The 26,171-nt window shown below is 42.8% G+C and overlaps 1 protein-coding gene across 2 annotated transcripts in view; it reads right to left on the reverse strand.

The window, feature by feature from the left end:
- NIT2 (nitrilase family member 2) overlaps positions 1-26,171 on the reverse strand; it is a 367,129-nt gene that overhangs the window by 268,475 nt on the left and 72,483 nt on the right. For both annotated transcript variants that reach the window (XM_069204751.1, XM_069204749.1), the window contains exons 2-3: positions 15,146-15,264; positions 3,609-3,729 (exon numbers count right to left, since the gene is read on the reverse strand). In XM_069204751.1, coding sequence (XP_069060852.1) covers positions 3,609-3,729; positions 15,146-15,264 — 240 coding nt within the window. The remainder of the gene's footprint in view (positions 1-3,608; positions 3,730-15,145; positions 15,265-26,171) is intronic.

The following is a 26,171-nucleotide window of genomic DNA, read 5'->3' on the forward strand; positions in this document are numbered from 1 at the left end:
TGGAGTATTCAATTACAGAACAGTGGGGGTATATAGAGAGGAGTGGCTGCGCTTCAGGGATATCCAAACAGGGGTACTTTGTACAGCCTAGGGGATGGACCAAGAATAAGGGCAACGGGGTGGGGGGGGGGGGGCACAGACTCCGCCAGTTCCAATCATGGCAAAGCAGGGCGGAGATCCGACGTCTCGACCCCAGCTCACTCACGGCCACATCACACATAATCACTGCTAATTGTACGCTTCGCTCTGGGGGCACGGACCTCCCACTGAGTCAGTTGTCTTTGATTCAGTCATGTGGTGGGAGGGGGAATCTATGGAAGACCGGGCAGGGGGAAAACTGGAGTACTCACTGTCATTTCCCACTCGGTCTACCATCTCGCCCCGTCTCGCAAGGCCTCTTTCCACATGGTCGTCCTTGGGGACAACGTGGAGGCACACCCCTTTCCAGCCTTCTTCAGGGCGTGGCAGAAGACTCAGGAGGCAGTGTCGGATTGTTTAGGCCAGTCGGACCCCCGTTATCTGGGTAAACGATTCCCAGACCTGCATCCAGTACAGCCGCAGAACCCTGCAACTCCACGTAACATGGTCGAATCCGGCAGGGGACACACTGCATCGCACACAGTCAGTTGTGCATGTCAAGTAGATCCTGCTATGGGGTCAGATACACCCTATAGTAGTAGAAGAATTGTGTTAGCTTAAACCTGGCATTACTTGCAGTCTCCCAAACCTGTGCCCTAGCTCTCCACCACTCACCAGCAGTTAATGGGGTATCCAGGTCCTCGTCCCACTGAAGACAAGACTTAGGCCCATATTTATACTTTTTGACGCACAACTGCGCCAACGCAGTTGTGCGTCAAAAATGTTACCGCCGGCTAACGCCATTCCAACGCGCCATGCGGGCGCCTTATTTATGGAATGACGTTAGCCGGCGCTGCGGACTGGTGTGCGTAAAAAAAAATGACTCACACCAGGCAGCGCCGGCGTATGGGAAAATGGGGGTTGTGCGTCAAAAAATGGGGCAAGTCAGGTCTTAGGCAAAATTCAGGCCTCAAACCGGATTTGCGCCATTTTTTTTGACGCCCAACCTCCATTGACATGACTCCTGTCTTAGCAAAGACAGGAGTCATGCCCCCTTGCCCAATGGCCATGCCCAGGGGACTTCTGTCCCCTAGGCATGGTCATTGGGCATAGTGGCATGTAGGGGGGCCCAAATCAGGCCCCCCTATGCCACACAAAAAAAAAATATCGGAAAAAAGTACTTACCCGAACTTACCTTTACTTCCCTGGGATGGGTCCCTCCATCCTTGGGTGTCCTCCTGGGGTGGGCAAGGGTGGCAGGAGGTGTCCCTGGGGCAGGGGAGGGCACCTCTGGGCTCTTTCCGAGCACACAGGTCCCTTAACGCCTGCCCTGACCCAGGCGTTAAAAAACGGCGCCCATCAGGCTGTGCGCCGTTTTTTAAGGCCCACCCCCTCCTGTGCGTCAAAATGACGTCAGAGTATAAATATAGGGCACAGGCCTTAAAGTCATTTTTTGGAAGGGAACGCCTACCTTGCATATAATTAACGCAAGGCTTGTTCCCCCTTCCAAAAAATGACGCACATGGTGGAATTTTGAAGCCCGCGGGGTCAGACGTCAAAGTATAAATATGGGGCAGGGTTTGCGCTGATTGAGCGTCAAAATTTTTGACGCACATTCGGCGCAAACAGAGTATAAATATGCCCCTTAGTGATTTTGATTTGCCCGCCTCCCTTCAGGGCTGCAAAGATTAGAGAAATAAGGCCCCTATGTGAGCCTGGGTCTAGCAGGACTCTCAACCCCTGGGATTCCTCTGGCTTGACAGGATAGCTAGACCATATATCACGGACCGTGTGTGATATGTCCATGTACTGTAGGAAATGTCCTAGGCCAACCCCAACTCACCCACTTCAGCTAATGTTATAAATGTGTTATTCAGATATAAATCACCTGCATTCTGTCAGTTTCCTGCTAACGAGGGTGCTACATTCATGGAGTAACTCAGACCTAAAAAGGTCATGAACCACCAGAGTGGGAGCACTTTCGGATACGGTGCACATTAGAACGTGTTACTGCCTTCTTCCAGGGCTGAGCTAAGAATTACAAAGATGCTTGAGCAATGCAGTGGTGGGGTAACTGACATTCAAGCCAAGACATATGCTTGAGACATATCCATAAATGTGATAAGTAATATAATCATGAAATAGAAAAAATAAAAAATTAGGAGGATCTGATGGACTCTGCAATCTTCTAAAAGACATTTTGCATGGTGCTGCATTCTGCAGGAAAAAAAGTTCATTGGATTCGGCCATTCTAATAGTGAAGGGCATCAATTTAAACCATAATCTCTTTTTTGCAAAAGAGGGTAGAATGCCAAACTTTTGACACATGCAATCCAATGTTACATTAAACGGCCAAGGCTAAAACATTGCCAGGGCTCATTCCTTCTTACTGGGTAGAGGGATAGGTCAGCAGCACCGTGAAGTTACAAAATGTCAGACTACAATAAAGCGGTTCTGCATTTATGTTTTGGAATATATGTAGCTACTTTCTATTCACTGTGAAATTTAAAAAGGACTGACTACAATAAAGGGGTTCTGTAGTTATGTGTTGGAATATGTTTGCCACTTTCTATTCCAGTTAATCATACAAAGCAATTTCAAAGCAGTATCCATTAATTTATGTGTTAAACAATAACCCTGTACGATATAGTGCACATTAAGTCATAGCAAGGAGGAAAATCTTCACAGAGGGAGACTGGACTAGGAGGAATGGGTCCGACAGCAGGGAGGGGTGTCAGATATTAACAGTAGGGCAGGTCTTCCAACAAAGTGATGCCCTCATTCACAGTAGTATTTTACCCTGATTTGGCCAGGGATGGCAGTTACAGGTTCAATCAGATTTGAACTCTGTATATTTGTTGTGTTCCAACATAATACAGGATGTGCCAGGTAATTCTTCATTTGTGAGACACTCATCCCACTTCTAATCTCTGGTATCGTGGCTCTCTCGGAGTTAATGAGGCTTAAGTATTGTTAATTTGTGGGGTGTAGTTACTGGGCTCACAGAATGAGACCTTCAGGGTGGCTGGGGTTTTGGACGGGTATAGGCAAGGCTCAGTACAAAACTGAATCCATGGTCAAAGGAGCCTTTCAAGGGCTTCAAAGAAGGCAAAATTCAGATAGTAAGAAAGAAAATGGGTTATAGTTACATGTGACAGGCAGGAAACAAACAACATTGTGAAGAAAAAAAAAAATCACAAAATGGTTTAAGAATTATGGGTAAAGGCAGGCATGAATCAGGGTGTCCTGGTGCGAAAATACTTAAGGAAACTGGAGAGTCAATAAAAATGTGTTTTATCAGCATTACTTCTTAATTTATCTATAAAAGGCATTATTCATCTGGTGCCTCTTGACCAACACATCCATGCATAACCACATAATTATATAATTGAGAATACATATTTTAAGATTGATGGTCTACGAATTCTCTCATTAAGTAGCATTTATACTTATTTTTAGGTATTTTACCACTGCCAAGTCGACAAAGCAAGACACAGATGTGTACAGCAACGTTAAAGAATCATATTTACCGCCAATCAGATAGATGTCACACTCCTTTGCTACATCTGATAACACTTTTGTAGATTCCCCAGGAATTTGTTCTGCATACTCGGGGAAAAATTTCGTACCATATGGTGAATTGAAACACTCCTAAAAATAACAAAAGAAAAGAAAATGTAAAGAACAAAAATAATTAAAAAAAATAACAGGTCATATTTAGTTTATTATTCTTGCCAGTCCTTTGTCCTTCTGTGTTGGCAATAAAAGCAGTTAGAGTACGAAAAGTAAAATGGAGGGTACAAGCTGGAGTGCCGTGCAGCACCCACCTCTCCATAATATTTAGTTTTCCTCTCCTTGAGCTGAATGAATGGGGGAACAGGGGTTAAAGGAAGCGGTGCTACCTGTACTTGGGGCTACAAACCTCACCTTCTTCTGCGTCTCTCACAGTTCTGCAACGAACCTATAGTGCTCACCCCAGCAACCATGGGACGTTTTCAAGCTTCTCACAGATAACAGCCTGTCAGGGGCAGAGGGCTGGAATCTCATGCGGGGATGTTATAATAATGCACCCAGCAGACGTCATGAACTGGTGAGCATGCCATGCTTTTGAAACGGGGCACAAACTGTGTTCTGCATCGAACGACTTTGAAACCGCTGGTCATGGGATGGTTCTGAAACTGATGGATGAACTTCAACCAGGCACGTGGCTCAGTCAGTGAGATTTATGGGGTGTGAGTCTAAAAGGCGATGTGCCACAGGCCGGGAAGTTTAAATGCCCAAGGTTGGAGATGTACTGGTCAATTGAGCAACAGGGTCAGTACTGATTTGCATTAGGTGGACCTCTGTCTAAAGTGGCGTAGTTTGTGAAAACAATGGCTTGGAATTATAGGTGTGCAAAATTCGTGTAATTATAATTTAATGTGAAATGCGTCTTCACATCAATTTTGATGCCAAGAGCACCGCGAACAGCCAGTGAATTTGCAGCCATTCAATAAATACTTATGAGTGTAGATGTACTACTTTTTTGATAAACCACTCACAATATGCATTTAAGAACAAGCAAAAACAACGAGACATACATAGCAGATCTGATTCCGGACCCCTAGACCCAACTACCAAACCAAGAATGCATTTATTTGGGGGGTGTTCCAACCCAAACACCCCCTCCTCCCCCCAAGCTACGCCCCTGACTACAACTCTGAAGTAAGACAGGGCAGGGTTCAGAAACTTGCAGACCTGATGACATTCTGTTATTTGGGAATGTACAGGGAAATAGGGAAATGGGAAAATGAGTATGCATACTGGATGGGGAAGCCTGTCGTTCTGTTGTAGGTAAGCAGGGATTCTTACACCGATGGTCAATGGTGGTACTTAAACGGGTTTACATTCTATGACATTGAAACTAAAGAATATGCTAATATTTGTAAATTCAGGAACATGCCAAGATTCTGGAAATGAAGGGTATCTTGGGTTACCAAATTCGTGATTTTAGAGTGATATATAAATATTGTGTTACAGAAAATCATGAGTTCTTTAGGAGTATCAGAGTAAACAAATTACTATATTTACGGTGAAATTGTATTGGGGAACATGAATGATTACTGAAAAGGTTACCTCATCTGCTCTGGACAAGGCGAGTGTGTTTTAAATTTTACAAAGAAAACTATATCAACCACGTAGAAGTAATCATAATAATAGCCATTAACAACGTGGTATCCCTTCATGAAACGTAATGTATTTTAGTTCCCAAAAAAATCTTTAGTGTTAGGGTAGATGCGGAACTGATAGTTCAAGAGTGGCGGCTCATTAAACATTTAATGTGTCAGGACATAAAAACACATCTTCCACTTTCCTTGATGTAGCATGTCAAAAGGCTTCAAATTAAGGGTAAAGGTTTTTGTATCTTACTATTAAGGACAAAGCTCGACATACATGATTATGTATGAATTTTTAATGCCAGTTACAACAATCAATGTATAATACCTATAATGAAATACAGCTAATCACACAAGACCTGCTGCACATTATAGCATTTTGTCTTGCTTCCATAAATGTTGTCTGCTTCACTTAAAGAGTGAACGTTTGAAACTCAAAAAGTCGAACCGTTTTTGGATGCACGAGAGGCACTTTCTTATAAAGTTCTGTATCAAATGCAGAGCAGAGTTGATGCTCCAAGCCTTGCTTTCCCATCCATGTCCTTTTCTCTCCGTATATCTTCAAGGGCAAAAACATTTCATACATCTGCATTGGCATTATTTTAGTTGACACAAATGCCCCTTTCAGCATACCTGTAGGTTATGCAACACCTGAAAATTGCTTTCAACTAATCAGCTTTCTACATCTTACCAAGCAATATGCAAGAAACAAGTAGTATAGTTGTTGCATGGAACCCAAAGGATAATGTCCGCTCTCGTAGTATGTTCATGGTCAACTTTAATTAGATACATAAAAGTCAGCACTGGCGTCTCTCCTTGACCTTCTCAGGCAGCTCCAGTCATCAACTGGCCTGCTTGGAATGTTACAGAGAAACTCCAGAACAAGGAACATATAACAGCCCATGACTGCAATGGCATAACATACCACACATCTTTCCCTTTTGCAAAACAAACACCCCACCTTCAAATCTCACAACCAATACAACTACAAAAACGACATTAAAATTAAGTAAACATGGCTATTTGCTTAATCTAACATTACCGCAATCTACTTCACTCTACAAAATCATTAAGATACTTGGGTTTCCCACATTCTCTTTTTGACGTAATATACTCATGTTAACGTTTCCCTGATAACGTCTGTTATATACTCTGTTAACTTCCAAAACCTCATTCTCCATAACCTTGACAGGTTCTCCTACAACCATATTTCTGTCAACTTCAAACCTATCTGGCATAAAAAAAAACTGTTCCACTCATGTTTTCCACCATCATATCCAGTCCTTCCATACTGACCTCCAACCACATCATTGACTCCCTCACTTATGTACTTTTGCTACACTTCTTTTACTCCACCACTTCCCACGATCCACTTTGATTGAATGTTTGCAAACTTGAATAACTTTGGCTTCCGGATAAAACTTTGAACCCTGCTTCTTTACTGGTCTCTTTATCCTCACTAGATCCCCCACTTGAAATTCTACGTTACTCACCCTTTTTAATTCATCATACCTCATTTTTCTGTTTGTTTTCAATCTGTCCACTTTAGATCTTACTTGCTCTGGCAAAGGGATCAGACCACGCACCTTAGCTTCCTTCACCACAGATTTGGATGCTAGTTCATTAAACTAACATCTTCCTTTCAAAAGCACAAAACTGAGGGACCCCAGTGGTAGAGTGAGGGGTGTTGTGGGAACTCCACACTCTTTCACCCACTAACTATTGGACATTTTGACCTGTACAATTCACCAACTGCACCACTTCCTTCAACATAGGATTTACTCTCTCTCCCATACTGTTACCTTGCGTACTATAGAGGACTGTGGTGAGATGTTTGACTCCAATTTTTTCCAAAAATTCAACCATCTGATGTGAAACAAACTGGACGCCATTATCAGTCACCGAAAATGCTGGTACTCCTTCCAACCTTAACAATTCCCTCAGAAATTCAATCACATTAGCTGTATTGGGCTCTTTCATGAACCTATAGGAAATCCATTTGGAGTGATAGTCCACTACCACTAAAATGAATCTCTTACCATCATTGAATCCGCCAACAGGACTAATAAAGTCCATTGCTAAAATTGCCCAAAGACTCTCAGGCTACTCTACTGGACATAACAGAGTTGTTTTGGGTGTGCATAGATTTATCAACCATTCTACACCCCACATATCTATCTTCCCACCATTACCTCCACTTTGCTATCCATTCTCAGACCCTAGTAATATAAACACAATCTTTTACAGGTGCCAGTGACTCCCAGATGTCCCTTGTGAGCCAAATTAATTAATTTCGCCCTTAATTCCCCTGGTAGAATCAATCTGGTACCTCTTAGAATCATATCTTGTTCAATGCTCAACTCATCTTTAACTTTTGAAAAAGATTTCAACTCACCCATGACTTGTCCTTTTCTTGGCCTCCCTTGTCTTATATATTCCTTTAAGGCACGAAGTTCCTTAACCAATCTCACCTTTTCAATCCAACTCTCATGTGGCACTACTCCCTCAGAACTCATTATACCATCCACCACCTAATGATAATTTCTCTCTCCCCAGACAACTCCTCCTTGACAGATAGGGATAATGGTCACTTTGAAAGAAATATCAGCTCTGTTATTCTTCCCTCTGGGAATATGCTTCATCCTGATATTAAACTCATATAATTTAGAAAAAAAATCTCACCAACCTTGGACTGGCATTGCCCACACCTTTGTTATTCCACATATACACCAACGGTTAGTGATCTGTGACTAACATCACCACTTTGCCCCACAGAAATGTTATAAAATGCCTTACACCGCAAACACAGGCTAAGGCCTCTCTCTCAATCTTACTGTAGTTCTTCTCAGCCTCAGTTAACCTGCATGAAGCAAAGGCCACTGTGTTGTCCTTCCCTTACACTAACTGGCTGAAACCAGGGCCTAACCCTGAACCACTGCCATCCACAGTTACAACATTCTGTCCAGCATCTCTAAAGGGTTGCAAAGCAGCTGCTTTGATGGTTAATGGATTTCAGAACACTGAATGCCTCCATTTCATCCTGCTCCCACATTAACTTAATACCATTCCTTAATAGCTTCCTTAGAGGTTCCATCAGCAATGCAAAATTTTCCACAAAGTGTGAATAATATTCACAGAAACCTAAACATGATCTCAACTGATCCTTGGAAACAGGAGTGGAAAATTTGCTAATAGCTGTAATAAGGTCCTTTTTAGGTTCAATCCCTCTCGCTGAAAAAATTATGCCCCAAGTATTCCACATCTTGCATCAAAAATTAGCACTTTTGTTATTTCACAGTCATACCATGACATTCCAATATACACAAAACGTTGTCAAGCGTATTCAAATGTTCTTGCTCTGAGTCTGAACACATTAATATACCATCTTGGTAGGCCAAAACTTTTTCTTCCTTTCCCAACAGCTGGTACATTAACTTCTGAAATATCGAAGCTGAAGAGGATTGACTTTCGGTTTTTCTTAAAAAAAATAAAAAATAAAAATAAAGGAAAGCTCCAAAAAGGGGTAATGAATGTCGTTAGGTCCCTAGAGTCTTTACTCAATTTCACCTGATGGTATGCAGCTTTTAAGTCAATGGTTGAAAAAAAACCTTCAACCTACCCAGTTGTGCCAGCTTGTCTTGTATCTTTAGCAAAGGGAAAACAATCCACTTAGACGTTTTCATTAAGTGATCTTAGATTAACAGAGTCTAAGCTCATTAGATTTTTTTTAATAAACACCACAATGGGGGATACCCAACGTGATGAGTTCAATGGCTCAAGTACTCCTTCAGAACATAAATTATCCAAGTGTTGCTTCAATTTGCCTCTGATACTCAATGGTACATTGCAAACTTTGTGGACCACCGGGATGGCATCAGGTTTCAAAATGATTTTATGTTCAAAGCCCTTAACCACTCCCAGTTTATCCCTAATTACGGCTCGATGTTTATTTAACACATCCTCCAATTACTTAACTTCCATTGCCACCTCCTCAACCGATGAAATGGGATTTTCCGTACCAGGTCTCAAAAACAGGTCAAGCTTACCCTGGTCACGCCATCCTAATATATTGTATCCTTTCTTAGCAACATATTTTAGAGTGAATCATTCTGTTTCTATATTTAATATCTTCAAGTAAATATCCTGCCTTGTCAATTTCATGCACGCCAAATGCTATTGTGCATATATGAGGAAGAGAAAGAACCGCTTCGCCCCATTCTTGAGAGTATAGGGTGTCTGGAACAACAGTAATTGGAGACCCCGAGTCAACCGTGACTCTCACTTCCACATTATCTATTTTGATATTACAAACCAGATCTCCTCCTTTGCCCTGAATCCCAGCACGAATATTCAGCATGTTGACTGAGAGGACCATCCTTCTAATAATGCTACTCTCTTCTGCTTTTATGTCTGGATTGCCTTATTCTTGTGAATCTATCATTACTTTTTGTATATTTTTGCATACTCACAGAAAATGCCCAACTTTCTTACATTTAAGGCATGCTTTACCCACTGCTAGGCAATTTTTAGAAGTGGCTATATGTGCTTTAGATCCACAACGGAAGCATGCTCCTCCTTTATCCGTTTTTCTTAATATCAATGTTGCTGTTGGTGGAAGGTTTGATTTATGAACCATTACTCACAGGCTCACAAGAATTTACACTGGATTTTGCTAATTCTTTGGTTGCTAATACTCATCTCTCAATACTTCTAGCAATATCTAATGTTTCTGCTAAACTAGGAGTCCTACAACATAAAATTATTTCTTGTACCCCACTCTCATAAAAATTTACAACCAATTGGTCGTTTAAGTATTGATCAATAGGTCCTAAAAACTTGCAGCATGAAGCTAGAATTCTCAATTCTGCCAAACAATTGTCTATTGTCTCTTGTTGGAATTGTTTGCATGTCAACAACTTATGTCTTTCAACAATAACCCTTGCATCCCCTTTAAAATAATGTTCTAATATTTCCACCACTTCAGTGAAACCATCCTATTGTACTGATGTGGGAGGACATAGTTGTGGTAAATGATCAAAAAATGTTGACACTCCACCCAAGACAAATGCATAGAATGGCTTTGTTTCTCGTAGGAGAAAATTCTACCCCATCAATGGCTACTAAATAGCAATCAAATGATCTATACCACTGAGGCCATTTTACCTTTGGTGCTCCAGGTTGAAGTAGAAATGCTACAAGTAAGTTATCTATCTGCGTATTATCAAGTCTGAACTAACAATTATAATAATAAACTAAAAAGTCAAGCACTGCCTTTAAAAACTGTGAATATGTCAATAAACAGGTAAATGTGGAGTTAGATTCAGCATAGTTCTTCTAATCCCAACTGCGGGCCAATAATATGATAGGTAACATCAGCCAGTAAGAAGTGGAACCAATCGGGTTTACCCATATATGTATTTGTGCTGTTTAATTTCTCTCGGATTTAACAGATCAACAGGTAAGACTTCTTATTAAATTGTCACAAAGTCCATAAAGCAAATCCTTGCGCAGCGTGAAAATGCACGTAAATAAAACAATTATCAGTCCGCGCAAACTCCTCTGAACAATACCAGCTTAAGCATGACTGAAAGGCTCACGTGTGCTTAGCTTGCTCCGTAACACTACCAGCTCACACGAACAGGCGTTCTGCTCATGCTCTGTTGAATTTTAAAAAACTGGCCATTACATAGTGCAGTTTTGGAATGGCTTTTTCGCTTGTGCTCTGTCTAGCACGACTTATAGACTGCTTGTGCTCCACTCCCGCACTTCACAGTTCTTCTTGACACCGTTGGCTCAAGCGTGACCTTTTAAACTAGTAACTCCATGTTGCACTCAGCTTTCCCATATATGTAGTGTACTGCGCGGGCACTGTACGCCAAGCCTCTTGGACGTGCCACAGCACTCCAAAACTTAGCAAAATGCTAACGCATGAATAACAGAAATATCAGTTGAAACACAACTCGTTCAATCTGACAGTATACTTCAAACACACCGGCCAAAACTTGCTGCATATGCTTAAACTGCCTCCACTGAATTTAATCACAGACGGCTAAAAGTACTCACAGTTCACAAAAACATTCTTCTCAGAATCACAATGAATACTATTGCACACGTCAAATGGGCTCGACCTCCTGGCTTATCTAGAACTCTTGTTGCCAATTTATGTTCCACAGTACTTAAAGGATAATGTCCGTTCTCATAATATGTTCAGGTTCCACTCTCTAATAAGATACAAAGAAGTCAGCACTAGTTTCTCTCTGTGACCTTCTGGGGCAGCTCCAGTCAGCAACTGACCTGCTTAGAATGTCACCGAGAGACTCCAGAACAAAGAACATATAACAGCCCATGACTGCGACGCTATGACATAACATACCACGATGGTGCAATGTTTTAGCGATCTAGAATGGAAAACACACTTTTAATCAGAGGACGATGGACGTAGTATTTTGAACTCTAAAAATCACACTTTTTAGGGCTATAATAAATGGATCACAATGATGTTGGGAAAAACAGTTTGGACGACATACGAAGCTATTATGCTGAACACAGGGAAACCCTATGACTACTATGAAGACGGAAAATGGATCTAAACCAGAATCCTCAGGTACAAAGGATAGCAAAGGCTTTTACACAATGAGAAAACAATCAAAATATACTAGATAGAATCCCATTTTAAAAAGTCCTAAATAGGGTCTGTATAACTCCTATAAGGTTTCTACACAGTTACCTAACAGTTGCCAAAAAATAACCCTCTACAGAGCCTGGTGTCAGTTTGATATCACAATGTACATTACATGATAATAAAGGATAATACCTTTTGAGATACCAGATTAATTGGATCCTAACACATATGTATCGGGAATTCTGAGATGAAAGCTTAAATGTAAACTTTGCCAGATATTAAAACAGTTTATACTTTTGTTTATAAAAGCTTTATTTGCTCACAGACAACCGGAAGTTTACATGTAAAGTGGGCAGAACATTGTAATTAAATAAAAACCTACTAGGAGGAAGCCTAAATGGGGACCAGATGTCACGAGATAAGAGTTAACTTATGGACAAGCTTTCTGTGCCTGTTGCAGGATGACAAAGAAAATTACTAGAACGACTCAAATAAGCATAAGCATAACAAAACAGATGAAGTTACATAAATACCAATTGGCTCGAGACACCAGTAGATGTGCTATTAAAAAGTGCATCAAATGCACAATTGCCTATTTAAATTTTGTAATCTGTATTTCAATACAAAATTCTCTGATTCTGTATGTTAAGCAGAAATCACAATTGAAAACAGGTTTCAGGTAGCCGAATGGAGAGGTTGCACATGGAATGAGCTCTGTGACTCCATAAATTATAAAGAATCATGATCAGTACAATGAATAAATCATACAGACAGGGCTGTGATACCATGGGTGATAGGATTTTATGACGTTAGACCCAGAACAACTAAATACGGGGATAGGAACTGTAAAATCATTCTGTCCTCTTACAAGACAACATGGCACATGCGTGTGGCTGAAGGACACAAAGCACCGGAAATAATCAGACTCTTGGTGAGACAACTGCAAAAGAGAAAGAACAGCAGTGATATCTGTTTCTAGCACAGAGCTGGTGGTTAACTGGGATTCAAATATGTAGTAAAATGGGCGGCTCGGTTTCAAGGATCGGCCCTCAGTATGGTCTGTTAAGGTTGGTATGCACCCAGTTCTACCTGACCAGTGATCATCTGTTAAAGTTTATCAGCGATGAGTCAGCGAGTTATTTGAGAACCTAGCTCTTCCTTTTCGTGCTCACACTCAAAGGGAAAATTATTCAAAGGCAAGTTTCTGACTTGGTTGATACGTCTTTCCAAAGTCAGAGACAAGGTTGTGGTTAGTGGCTCAAGGAATGAGTTATAAGGAAGGCATTCAGTCTCAAAGATTTCCTGCGCTGTTGACAAGTCATATTTGAAAATGTATCACCAGTGGTTGCTCAGGGATGGGTTACACAACAGGCAAGGATATGCTTTTCTGTTTAAATCCCACTGAGCAAGATGAGCTATGATTTTGAAAGCTTTCTCAACAACAGCCAGAGTCAAATATATTCTCTGGTAGGCAGAGTCTATGGAGATTGTGTGTATAAAACATTTTCTTTTACTATTACTGCTGAAGAGTCATTATAGGAAGCAATTAAGCTGTAAACTAATGCAAGATGAACATCCAATCGTGCCAGGAAATCACGAATCCCCGATAAACTACGTAAATTTAATAAAGGTAAGGAGGCAAGTATTATCGCAATCAAATTTCAAAGAGTCATTTGAAAAGAGAAGTAGTATGAAAGATATGATGACAATAAGGCAGTTAATTAAAAAATAAGTTGAATATAAGGAGGTGTGAGAATGAAAGGTTTTTTGAAAAATCCTTTTACTTCTGTTTGAATTCCAAGTAACAGTGAGTACTTGTAAAGACCCATCAGTACCCGAGTTGGTGCATAACCCTACACTTGCCTCAGTAAAGCACTGGTAATGTACTTCGTTCAAACTATCAATCATTTTGACCGTCAGTGTTTTTACAAAGTTTCCAGAGTTTATAAGTTACTTTTGTAATGGCTTATCATTTGGGGAATGTTTTGCTGAAACAAAAAGTGCACCAAATGTTGAGTACTGAAATTCCTCCATGTTCTTCTCTAAGCAGACTATAGATGTGTTCCTGTTGCCTCACGAGTCTCCGAGGTGAAGAGGCATACATTTCATAGCAATAATTCTATCGCACATGGTTGTTCCACCAATATAACTTGTGGTAGTCTTCTTCATCTCCCTTTGCCCACCCAATATGCCGACCTTGCGGTTCATATCTTTCCACCAACCTCTTATAATCTTCAGTTTTGTCTACTCCCAAAATGTATGTAACTCTGCTGCACATTTCCACTGTATGTGCTGGAAGCCAATCTACATTACCCCTCACTTTCATATTTTATTACTAACACCTTGGACATTACATAGATGCTCTATTTGTTGAAATCTCGTACTTACTGGTACTTTTTGGAGGTTTCTGATCCATTCCTTTTCTGATAACGGTCTGCAGATCTCTCTTCCACCTATTTTTCAAGTTAATAACAACTCTTCGTTTCATTTTCATACCATTTTAAGCATCTATGTTGTCATTCCTTTCACATCATTCATCAGGCTTCTCAATGAGGTTGTAGTACAATTCTCTTTTGGCCTAATCGAAAAGTTGTCCAAGCTTTAGAGACCACTTTAATGTAGGCCAGGAAACATCTGATACCCATGTTCTACTTTCCTGCCTTGCCAGCCTGTTCTAGAACATTCATATGTATATGACACCACAGTTAATGCCACTGTAATATTGCACTGTACCATAATGGGCCTGTGAACAGAGTACCCCATAAGGGAATATTACTCATGTTAGTTGGGACTTTTCCCCTCATCCAGAATAGTTCTCTAGGTAACGTTTCTTCTCAGTAGTTTTGGACATCCAGCCCAGTCTTTATCCCCCAAGAACAACGTATACAACGCAGTTAGTGGTCTGATCTCATTTAGCTAACCAATTACTGCTCTCTAAGATTTCCTATCTAACCAATCCACTAGACGTTTGTAATTCGAGGATATTTAGGAACAAGAAATGGGAGATTGGATACCCTATCCAAGCTTACATTTTAGATATCCTGCCTCAGATAGTCCATTAATGAGTATGCTAAGTCAAGGGGGATACTCGATCACAAATCCCTCTAGGGATCTTGGACACTGCAATTACAATAAATGCAAAAGCTACATACTCCAGTATCCCTTAACCTTCTTAACACTTTGTGGATTGGGAGAATAATCTTCGTTGACATTAGCATCATTATAAAAGTGGTAGGATAGTAACACAATGGTTAATGTTCTAGAAATATTTCTGTGCTCATGCACTCACCGGTAAAGCTACAACCTTTGCTCCTTCTTGTGCTGCTTCTCTGATTAACTTGCATGCGCGGTTGAGGTTGTCAGATTTTACAGGAGACACAAAAAGCTGAATGAGTGCTAAGCGAAATTCTAAAAAGAGAAAACAAATCCAACTGTAAAAACAAAAGTAAAAAGGCCGTGAACTACTCCAACAATATACTTTCCCTTGGGTTATGCCAGTAATATACTAAACAAATGAAGGAACTACAGAAACATGCATTATTTGCACCCAGTTACAAAATCATTTGACACGCTTACAAATAGTCGATCACACTTCATGCACTCGTTAATTATTTACACCAAATGTGTTCATCCCCTGTCTTTGCTACATGTGACAATTTCTATTGACATTTGTTCGGGAGTAACATACTCCGGATTAGAGAAATTCTAGTCTCACTTAATGGTTAGTTGGTAGGAAAGCGTAGTTTGAGTTGTGTTTAACAATTGCCTTCTCCACACCAAAGGTAAACAAAATGAGGGCCTGGTAGTGAGCTTTGTGTCGGAGGCCTGTTTCATCAGGCTCTGGGTTAATCGGTCCTTCTGAGCAACCATCCCATTGCTCTTACTCCACCCACAGTATCTCTACACAACATTGGCCAAATGCAGCCCACTCCCGATCTCCACCAAGTGACCAGCTTGATAAAATGTCACAAGCCTCCTTACAATCTGTGCAAGTTGTATCCTAACAAATATGCTTTGAGCCAGTGACTTAAATTGAGGAGACTCGAGCTGCTTGGTTCTCAAGTTTATCACAGAAAAATCAGATCCTCACACCCCTAATGCAGCTAATTTCGGTTTCACATATTTGCGTAATAGCTCACTACTTAATCCAACCATGGCAGCAAGTGTATTTGCTTTGCGCACGGGTCCTGTGTAATCTGCTCTTTACTAATGATACATAGAAAAACAGACCAAAGTACACCAAAGGTGGTTAATCTTTATTTAAAACATTAGCCAATCTAAGCCAACAATGAGTTTTCGGCTCGAGGAAACTGTCAGGTCACAGTTATGCTATTCATTGTTTTCCAAACTCATAACTGTTTGAAAGAGTGTCTCAAATTTTGGCTGCAGCTTATTTCGATATGAAAGTTGCACACACCTTCACAATGAAAAAATCGGTCACCATCTACAAATTATTTACGTTACTATTCTCCCCGTGTGCACTTGGATTTTTGGCATCTTCCCCTCCCACCAAGTTTCCATGATATGCGAGTGCCCACGGTGAGATTGTTACGTTGAAATATACCTTATAGTACACGGCTATCAAGGGAAACATGTTATTGCATTTCTTATGACTATCTTAGTTTACGTTCGAAACGATGAATTGGAAAAAATGATGGGCGCAGTTCTTGCAGTAATCTCAGCTACTGGTCATTTTTCCTGCTGCAATGCCAGTACAGAGAGGAACCAACCTTGTGCAAAAGCAGACTTGGTTCTGCTCCGATTTGAATAGCTCATCCTGCCCAGCCTGCTGGGGCACATTTCTATTGAACACAAACAAAATAAACCCCAGGCCAGTTTCAGCCCTGTTGGGCCTCAACAGTAAGGAGCACCATTAGTTCTCTTGGCCCGAGATTGTTGTGTCTCAGGCCTGAAACTCCATTTTACTGATGAGACCCAATGACACTGAAGCCGGAGCAGGGATGCTTAGGCTTGAGTACCTAGCTAGGCAGTTATTCCTGTACCAGCCCATGCGCTGGACCAGGCCCAAGCCTGGATTAAACAGGAGCCCTGTCTGCAAGAGCTACAAAAAGATGTACTGCAATGTGTCCCAATTATCAGTGTCTCAGAGCTACAAAAAGATATACTGCAATGTATCCCAATTATCAGTGTCTTAGATTAATTGTCATTACATCTATAACGTTTTTGTGTTGTCAAAATGAAGTACAGGCTGAGAAAGCTGGAATCAGGAAGATAATTTGAGGATCACATCATGCCATCAATACTACCCGTATTTTGTGTGATTTTATTTATATATTTTTGACTGTTTCACAGATATTTGCAACTTAAACTATTTTTTCAAAATGTATACACATTTAGTTTTCCATCATTTTAACTAGTGAATTGTGCTACATGCATTCTTGTTCTCTCCATGTTTCTGTAGCACAGCCATGCGCTTGGCCTATCAAGGAAATATGTGAGTTGCTTGGAGACTTTTAGAAGTCAGTTTACCAATTTGAAATAAATCCGAAATGGGCTTTGTGCTTGGAGCAAACTGAAAGAGATAGTGCTGATCAATTCTGCAGATGTCTTACCTCCTTAGCAGGGGAACAAATGCTTAAAATAAGAGATTCACTTTGGGATAAACAAGTAAAGCATGCATGTAAAACCCTAGGATCTGCTTGTAGTGGGTTAGACATGGCAGATGTGCACAGTTAGCCTAACAACACTGGCGGAACTGTATAAGAAGGCCTGAAGGTCTAAAACAAAAATCAAGATGTTCAAGATATAAAAATTACATTTCAGGGGTGAATGAGAGTTTATACACGCACAATGAAGAAAAGGAGGAACAACCCTGGCCCCAATCGAGTCAGAGGCCCCTGGGGAAGAAACACATGGTTCCTAAGAAAGAGCTCTCACCCACTTATCGTGGCATACTTCACCATCGGGCCTGCTTCTACACCCCGTGCAGACCAACGTCAGGGGTGAGCATGAGAGAATGGGAGAGACAATACACCTACATGAATTTGGGGATCTACTCTGCAGAACTACAATTCCTACGTTTTAAAACTACCTCGGAGGTGCCCTAGTTCCTCTATATTTACTGAAGCCATTGGATAGGATTAAAGTCAGAGGTGATGTTCTAGGGATATTTAATGCCCCTTCATCCCTCCCGTCTGCTCATTGGTTGACATGTTTTGGCCTGTCGCATGGAGAGCGGACTACGCGTGGATCACAAATCGGGATGGGACTTATCATGGGTCTATGAATTTATACAAGTTTCTGAAACATTTGAAATGTGGATTCACTTGCTTAGTCATGGATACGGAAGGAACTACTATTGGATCACGTCTCTTGAGGGTTACCTTACTTATGACAGTAACACAGCAGACCCATTTGTGACAGATCTTAGAGCATAGGAACTTATCGCTTCATACTATCGGCTTTGAAAAAGTAATTGTGTGACGAAACATGTGTTGGCTGTTTGATTGCATTGGACCTACTGTACATGGATCACATGGACTGAACCATGGAAAATGACTGTTTTCTAATTAGTTCAACACAAGTGAACTAAATTGTTAAAGAACTTTATTGGCTAGGAATAAATCTATGAGGTCACAAGGAAAAAGAATAAGACCTCGCTGTATTCTTATTTTGCACTAAGGTTTGTGTTCTATGTATCACCATATATTGATTGGATTACTTAACCCCTTAGCTGCTGGGCCTTTCCCCCCCCAGTGCTGAGCCCTTTTTTGGCTATTTGGGGTAGTTCGCGCTTAGGGCTTCATAACTTTTTGTCCACATAAGCTAACCACGCCAAATTTGCGTCCTTTTTTTCCAACATCCTAGGGATTCTAATGGTACCCAGAGTTGGTGGTTTCCCCCGGAGGAGACCAAGAAAATAGCCAAAATACAGTGAAAATTTTGTTTTTTCCAAAAAAATGGGAAAAAAGGGCTGCCGAAGAAGGCTTGTGGTTTTTTCCCTGAAAATGCCATCAACCAAGGGTTTCTGGTGCTGAAATCACTATCTTCCCACCTTTCAGGAACGGGCAGACTTGAATCAGAAAACCGAATTTTTCAACACAAATTTGGCATTTTACTGGGACATACCCCATTTCTACTATATTTGGTGCTTTCAGCCTCCTTCCAGTTAGTGACAGGAATGGGTGTGAAACCAATGCTGGATCCCGGAATGCTAAACATTTCTGAAAACTAGACAAAATTCTGAATTCAGCAAGGGGTCATTTGTGTAGATCCTACAAGGTTGTCCTACAGAAAATAACAGCTGAAATAAAAAAATATTGAAATTGAGCTGAAAACAACAGCCATTTTTCTTTATGTTTTACTCTGTAACTTTTTCCTGCGATGTCAGATTTCTGAAAGCAATATACCGTTTTGTCTGCTGGACTCTTCTGGTTGCGGGGATATAAAGGGCTTGTAGGTTCATCAAGAACCCTAGGTACCCAGAGCCAATAAATGAGCTGCACCCTGCAGTTGGTTTTCATTCTATACTGGGTATACAGCAATTCATTTGCTGAAATATGAAGAGTGAAAAAGAGGTATCAAGAAAACCTTTGCATTTCCAAAATGGGATCAAGATAAGGTTTTGAGGAGCAGTGGTTATTTGCACATCGCTGAATTCCGAGGTGCCCATACTAGCATGTGAATTGCAGGGCATTTCTCAAATAGACGTCTTTTTTACACACTCTCTTATATTTGGAAGGAAAAAATGTAGAGAAAGATAAGGGGCAATAACACTTGTTTTGCTATTCTGTGTTCCCCTAAGTCTCCCGATAAAAATGATACCTCACTTGTGTGGGTAGGCCTAGTGCCCGCGACAGGAAATGCCCCAAAACACAACATGGACACATCCTATTTTTTTTATAGAAAACACAGCTGTTTTTTCCAAAGTGCCTACCTGTAGATTTTGGCCTCTAGCTCAGCCGGCACCTAGGGAAACCTACCAAACCTGTGCATTTCTGAAAACTAGAGACCTAGGGCAATCCAAGGAGGGGTGACTCGCGGGGCTCAGACCAGGTTCTGTTACCCAGAATCCTTTGCAAACCTCAAAAAGTGGCTAAAAAAACAAGTTTTCCTCAGATTTCGGTGACAGAAAGTTCTGGAATCTGAGAGGAGCCACAAATTTCCTTCCACCCGGCGTTCCCCCAAGTCTCCCGATAAAAATGATACCTCACTTGTGTGGGTAGGCCTAGCGCCCGCGACAGGAAACGCCCCAAAGCGCAACGTGGACACATCAAAATTTTTGGAAGAAAACAGAGGTGTTTTTTGAGAAGTGCCTACCTGTAGATTTTGGCCTCTAGCTCAGCCGGCACCTAGGGAAACCTACCAAACCTGTGCATTTCTGAAAACTAGAGACCTAGGGCAATCCAAGGAGGGGTGACTCGCGGGGCTCGGACCAGGTTCTGTTACCCAGAATCCTTTGCAAACCTCAAAAAGTGGCTAAAAAAACAAGTTTTCCTCAGATTTCGGTGACAGAAAGTTCTGGAATCTGAGAGGAGCCACAAATTTCCTTCCACCCGGCGTTCCCCCAAGTCTCCCGATAAAAATGATACCTCACTTGTGTGGGTAGGCCTAGCGCCCGCGACAGGAAACGCCCCAAAGCGCAACGTGGACACATCAAAATTTTTGGAAGAAAACAGAGGTGTTTTTTGAGAAGTGCCTACCTGTAGATTTTGGCCTCTAGCTCAGCCGGCACCTAGGGAAACCTACCAAACCTGTGCATTTCTGAAAACTAGAGACCTAGGGCAATCCAAGGAGGGGTGACTCGCGGGGCTCGGACCAGGTTCTGTTACCCACAATCCTTTGCAAACCTCAAAAAGTGGCTAAAAAAACAAGTTTTCCTCAGATTTCGGTGACAGAAAGTTCTGGAATCTGAGAGGAGCCACAAATTTCCTTCCACCCGGCGTTCCCCCAAGTCTCCCGATAAAAATGATACCTCACTTGTGTGGGTAGGCCTAGCGCCTGCGACAGGAAACGCCCCAAAGCGCAACGTGGACACATCAAAATTTTTGGAAGAAAACAGAGGTGTTTTTTGAGAAGTGCCTACCTGTAGATTTTGGCCTCTAGCTCAGCCGGCACCTAGGGAAACCTACCAAACCTGTGCATTTCTGAAAACTAGAGACCTAGGGCAATACAAGGAGGGGTGACTCGCGGGGCTCAGACCAGGTTCTCTTACCCACAATCCTTTGCAAACCTCAAAAAGTGGCTAAAAAAACAAGTTTTCCTCACATTTCGGTGACAGAAAGTTCTGGAATCTGAGAGGAGCCACAAATTTTCTTCCACCCGGCGTTCCCCCAAGTCTCCCGATAAAAATGATACCTCACTTGTGTGGGTAGGCCTAGCGCCCGCGACAGGAAATGCCCCAAAACAGAACGTGGACACATCACATTTTTTCATAGAAAACAGTGCCTACCTGTGGATTTTGGCCTCTAGCTCAGCCGGCACCTGGGGAAACCTAGCAAACCAGCACATTTTTGTAAACTAGAAACCCAGGGGAATCCAAGATGAGGTGACTTGTGGGGCTCGGACCAGGTTCTGTTACCCAGAATCCTTTGCAAACCTCAAAATGTGGCTAAAATACCACGTTTTCCACACATTTCGGTGACAGAAAGTTCTGGAATCTGAGGGGAGCCACAAATTTCCTTCCACCCAGCGTTCCCCCAAGTCTCCCGATAAATATGATACCTCACTTGTGTGGTTAGGCCTGGTGCCTGCGACAGGAATAGATCACACAACGGTCAATGTTGGTCCTTACGTGAGGCAGCTGTTGACCCTGGGGTGATCCATTCCTGACACAGGCACTAGGTGTAGGCACTCAAGTGGGGTAGTGTTTTTATCAGGACAGGTGAGGAGTCACTGGGTGGTAGGAATGTTGTGGATCCCAGCATATTCCTGTAGTTTGTGTGACAGAAATGCGAGAAAAATTGAGTTTTTTCTCAACATTTCAGCTTTGCAGGGTATTCTGGGTAAGAAAACTTTGGGGAATCCACACAAGTCACACCTCTGTGGACTCCCCCGAATGTCTAGTTTCCAGAAATGTTTGGGTTTAGTGTGTTTCTCTATATGGCCGCCGAATCCAGGACCAAAAACACAGGTGCCTGCCTTACAAAACCAGTTTGTTTTGCCATAGACAATTTTGATGTCTCCACAATATGATTTGGGTGGTGGAATTTGGGGCTGAACTAAATTGGTGAGCTCCCAAGAGAGCACTCTCTCTCTGCTTGCCGCTGCATTCACCTGCTCTCTGGGTTGGCCTAACCCACTATTACCCAGTTGCACGAACAGCTTGCGAAGGGACAGCAGGACTGTCCTCATCACCTCCCTCATAATGTACTGGAAGAGGAGTTTTCGAATGGGACTCCTCTGACTGAAAAATCACTCCCAGAGTCTGCGCCATTGTCCTATCCCTCAGATGCTGTCTCAGTATCTGATGTCTCAGTCTCTGATCCTATGTCAGAGCGGTCCTCTATAACCCGAGTGCAGGCAGCAGTCATCCATCAAGATGCCATCTCTGCTATTGGCTAAACTGTTGCTCTAAAACACTAGCCTACGTAGACAGTCACAAAATCGATGGTGTGTGTGAGATACGTGCAACAGTAGAGGCCACCTTACCTGCGCTTCTTCCCTCAATCAGCACGTGCTTTCAAGACACTCAAAAAACACCTTGTCACATACCATTCGTCACAGTCTTTAGCACCTCCTGCGCCCAGTCCAACAATCATTATTGGTGCTCCCACTCCCTCCTCCTCGGATTCCCTCATTACCACCCAGCAAAAGTGCCCTTCATCTCTCCATAGACTTTACTAATGTACTCAGCTATTTACATAAAATACAGATGTGCTCTTTGCAGTAGGCATATAAACCTTCTGCGCTTCTTTATGGCACTAAAACTGCCACCAGACAAGTCGGACCCTTTTCCCCCCAGGGAAACCACACACATATTGACAAAAGTGATGTATATATGACAGCCAACCACCTGAAACTCAACTCAAGCAAAACCGAAATAATCCTCTTTGGCCCTCACCAAAAAAACCTGGGACCCCCCATGGTGGCCCACCACGCTAGGCCCTGCACCCACCCCCGCCAACTACGCACGCAACCTCAGCATCATCCTAGACTCCTCCCTCTCTATGACCCAACAAATCAACGCTCTTACCTCCTCATGCTTCAACAAACTCCGTATACTGAAAAACATTAAAATGGATCCCCACAGAGACCAGAAAAACTGTCACTCACGCACTCATCAGCAGCAGGCTTGATTACAGAAACGCCCTCTACGCCGGCACCACTCTAAAACTCAAGTGCAAACTACACGCATCCAGAACTCAGCAGCACGACTCATCCTCGACCTCCACCGACACGAACACATCTCTCCACACCTCAAATCCCTCCACTGGCTCCCCATTGACAAAAGGATCACCTTCAAGATCCTCATCCTCACACACAAATCACTCCACAACACAGGCCCTGCCTACCTCAACGAGAGTCACCTTCCACACCCCCACACGAAACGTCCGTTCAGCTGACCTCTCTCTCGCCTCTGACCCCCGCATCAAACACACCACCACCGGGGGCAGATCCTTCTCCTACATTGCACCCAAAACATGGAACGCACTCACAACTCACATTCGCAAGACCCAAAACCTACTTCTTTTCAGGAAGGGCCTCAAAACCTGGCTTTTTGAACAGTGAACCTCCTAGCCCCTTTCCCTCCCCCCCGTCTCCCCCCCCAGCGCCTTGAGACCCTCACAGGTGAGTAGCGCGCTTTATAAATCTCTTTGATACAGATCTACCTATATATATATATATAAATATATATCTACATAGATATATCTATAGATATATCCATGTACCTAGATATATCTATCTACATAGATATATATATATAGATATATACATATATTTTTTTTTAGTTGTTGCATGGTTTCCTTGGGGGCCAAAATGGCCCCCTGGGAAACCCTACAACATCTAAAAAAAAAATTGCCCCCACAGGGGGTCACCCTGCCCACGGGCGACCCCCTGTCATTTCATTTTTTTTTTAATTTTTGAAAAAAAAAAAAATCCCCTGGGGGCACCTACCTTTTTATTTTTTTAGGAAAATTATGCCGGGGGGGGGGGGGGGGGGGCGGCCCGTTTTCCGGGGGGGGCTGCCCCCCAAAAGTGAAATCCCTGGTGTCTAGTGGGGTTTCCTGGCCCCCGATCGCAGCTGTGCTGCGATCGGGGGCCAGGAAACCGTTTCAGAAGGCCTCATAAGAAAGGGGAGACTCTCCCCTTTCTTACGAGGCCTTCTGAAACTGTTTCTGGCCCCCGATCGCAGCACAGCTGCGATCGGGGGCCAGAAACAGTTTCAGAAGGCCTCGTAAGAAAGGGGAGAGTCTCCCCTTTCTTACGAGGCCTTTTCAAAATGTTTCCTGACCCCCCCGATCGCAGCTGTGCTGCGATCGGGGGAGCCAGGAAACCTGAAAGTGTTTCCTGGCACCCGATCGCAGCACAGCTGCGACCGGGGGCCAGGAAACACTTTCAGGAAGGCCTCGTAAGAAAGGGGAGTGTCTCCCCTTTCTTACGAGGCCTTCCTGAAAGTGTTTCCTGGCCCCCGATCGCAGCTGTGCTGCGATCGGGGGCCAGGAAACACTTTCAGGAAGGCCTCGTAAGAAAGGGGAGACTCTCCCCTTTCTTACGAGGCCTTCCCGAACGTGAAAAAGGCCGTTTTCCCCATGAAAGCAGGAAGCGGCCGCAAGGCTGCTTCCTGCTTTCATGGGGAAAACACCTTTGCAACGTCAGCGTGCCTCGCGGCGCGCTGACATCACAAAGGGGCGGGTGGGGGGCGGGGGGAGACACGGTAGCTTCCGTGTCTCCCGGGGGGGGAAAAAAAATAAAAAATAAATCCTCGGGTGCGACGCACCCGAGGATTTATTAATGCCCTTCCTGGTGTCGGCCACTGGTCGTGACCCGCACCAGGGAGGGTGTGTGGGCGTCGGCCAGTGGCCGACGCCCGCATTTAAGAGGTTAACTTGCTGGATACATTTGTGACTGAGTGCTGTGGTTCTGATACAAATATGTGTTGGCATTTGCTGATTGGGCCTATGGGTCACCTGGCCTTCCTCAGAACTAGAGATCCTTCTATAATTTCATTCCTCAACTAATTTTCCTAATACAATAAGAGACCAATATACCTTTTTACCATCAGAGGGCGACGCTATTCGCCCTCCCTCAGTAGCCACACGCTCAACTCTTGAGGATCCCTGTGTTGTTTTCTGAACCTGGGGCGCAACCGGGGACTTCTCTCTGTAGTAACATATTCGTCTAGGGACTGATGCCGCTCGCCTGCTCCAGTGAGCCGCACTGTGAAGATCCACACGTTGCCGCGGAGTATGGGCCCTAGTAAGCAACCAGCAATGTGGGGACTCCCACCGATATCAGGTTACTCAGCGTGCGGCTTGTGCAATGTGCGTTCACTAACTAAGAACTCAAAATCAGTGGATGTGGAACTGAGGTACCCGTGAATACAGGCTAAACATAATAAGAATCGTGGAAGATAGCAGCAACATAAAATGTAAGATGAATATAAATAAATTGACGGCACATTACCTGGAACATGGACATACAATGAATGACATCAGGTGGACAGTATTGGACAAACCACTATTTCACAGATTGTGAAAGACGTAAAAAAAATGTTCTGCTTAGACAGGAACGGAAATGGATTTTCCACATCCAGAGTCATAATTGGTCAGAATGATCACATCCCTTGGCACCACCTAAATAGCTTTTAATAGGTAGAAGAGGTGTGGGGCATTCCTCCAAATCGTGTTTTTTTCCCACTACTCTGTTCCAAGGAATACCACATAAAAATAGGTACACTCTTTTGTGGGCTAGTGTATGGTGATTAAGGAGATAGAACACCCAGTAAGCTTCTGTTCGTAGCATCTAGTGCTGCAGATGCACATGCTCTGCATACTCCTGCCATCTACTGTTGGGTTTGGAATGTTGCAAGTTGTTTTTCTTCGATGAAATATTTTTGAGTCCCAGGATTGAGTGACTCCTACTTCTCTGTCATACTGTGCATGGGCATTGACTCTTTGTTCGATTGTTTTCCCACAGGCGAGTGAGAAAATGAGTGTGGAGGAAGTTTAGAAAAAGATGTCCATGCAAAGGCAAATACACACTCACACACACACACCCTGTTCTGAGAGTGACAGGAAGTTGTCTTTTTGCTTTAGCATAACAAGTTTGAATACATTTTACTATCCACCTAGCTATGCTGCTTTTGGATATTGGAATGCCTTTATGAGGTATTGTAAAAGCTACAAAGAGTT

This window comes from Pleurodeles waltl, chromosome 8 (assembly GCF_031143425.1).
Source record: "Pleurodeles waltl isolate 20211129_DDA chromosome 8, aPleWal1.hap1.20221129, whole genome shotgun sequence".
Taxonomy (NCBI): Eukaryota; Metazoa; Chordata; class Amphibia; order Caudata; family Salamandridae; genus Pleurodeles; species Pleurodeles waltl.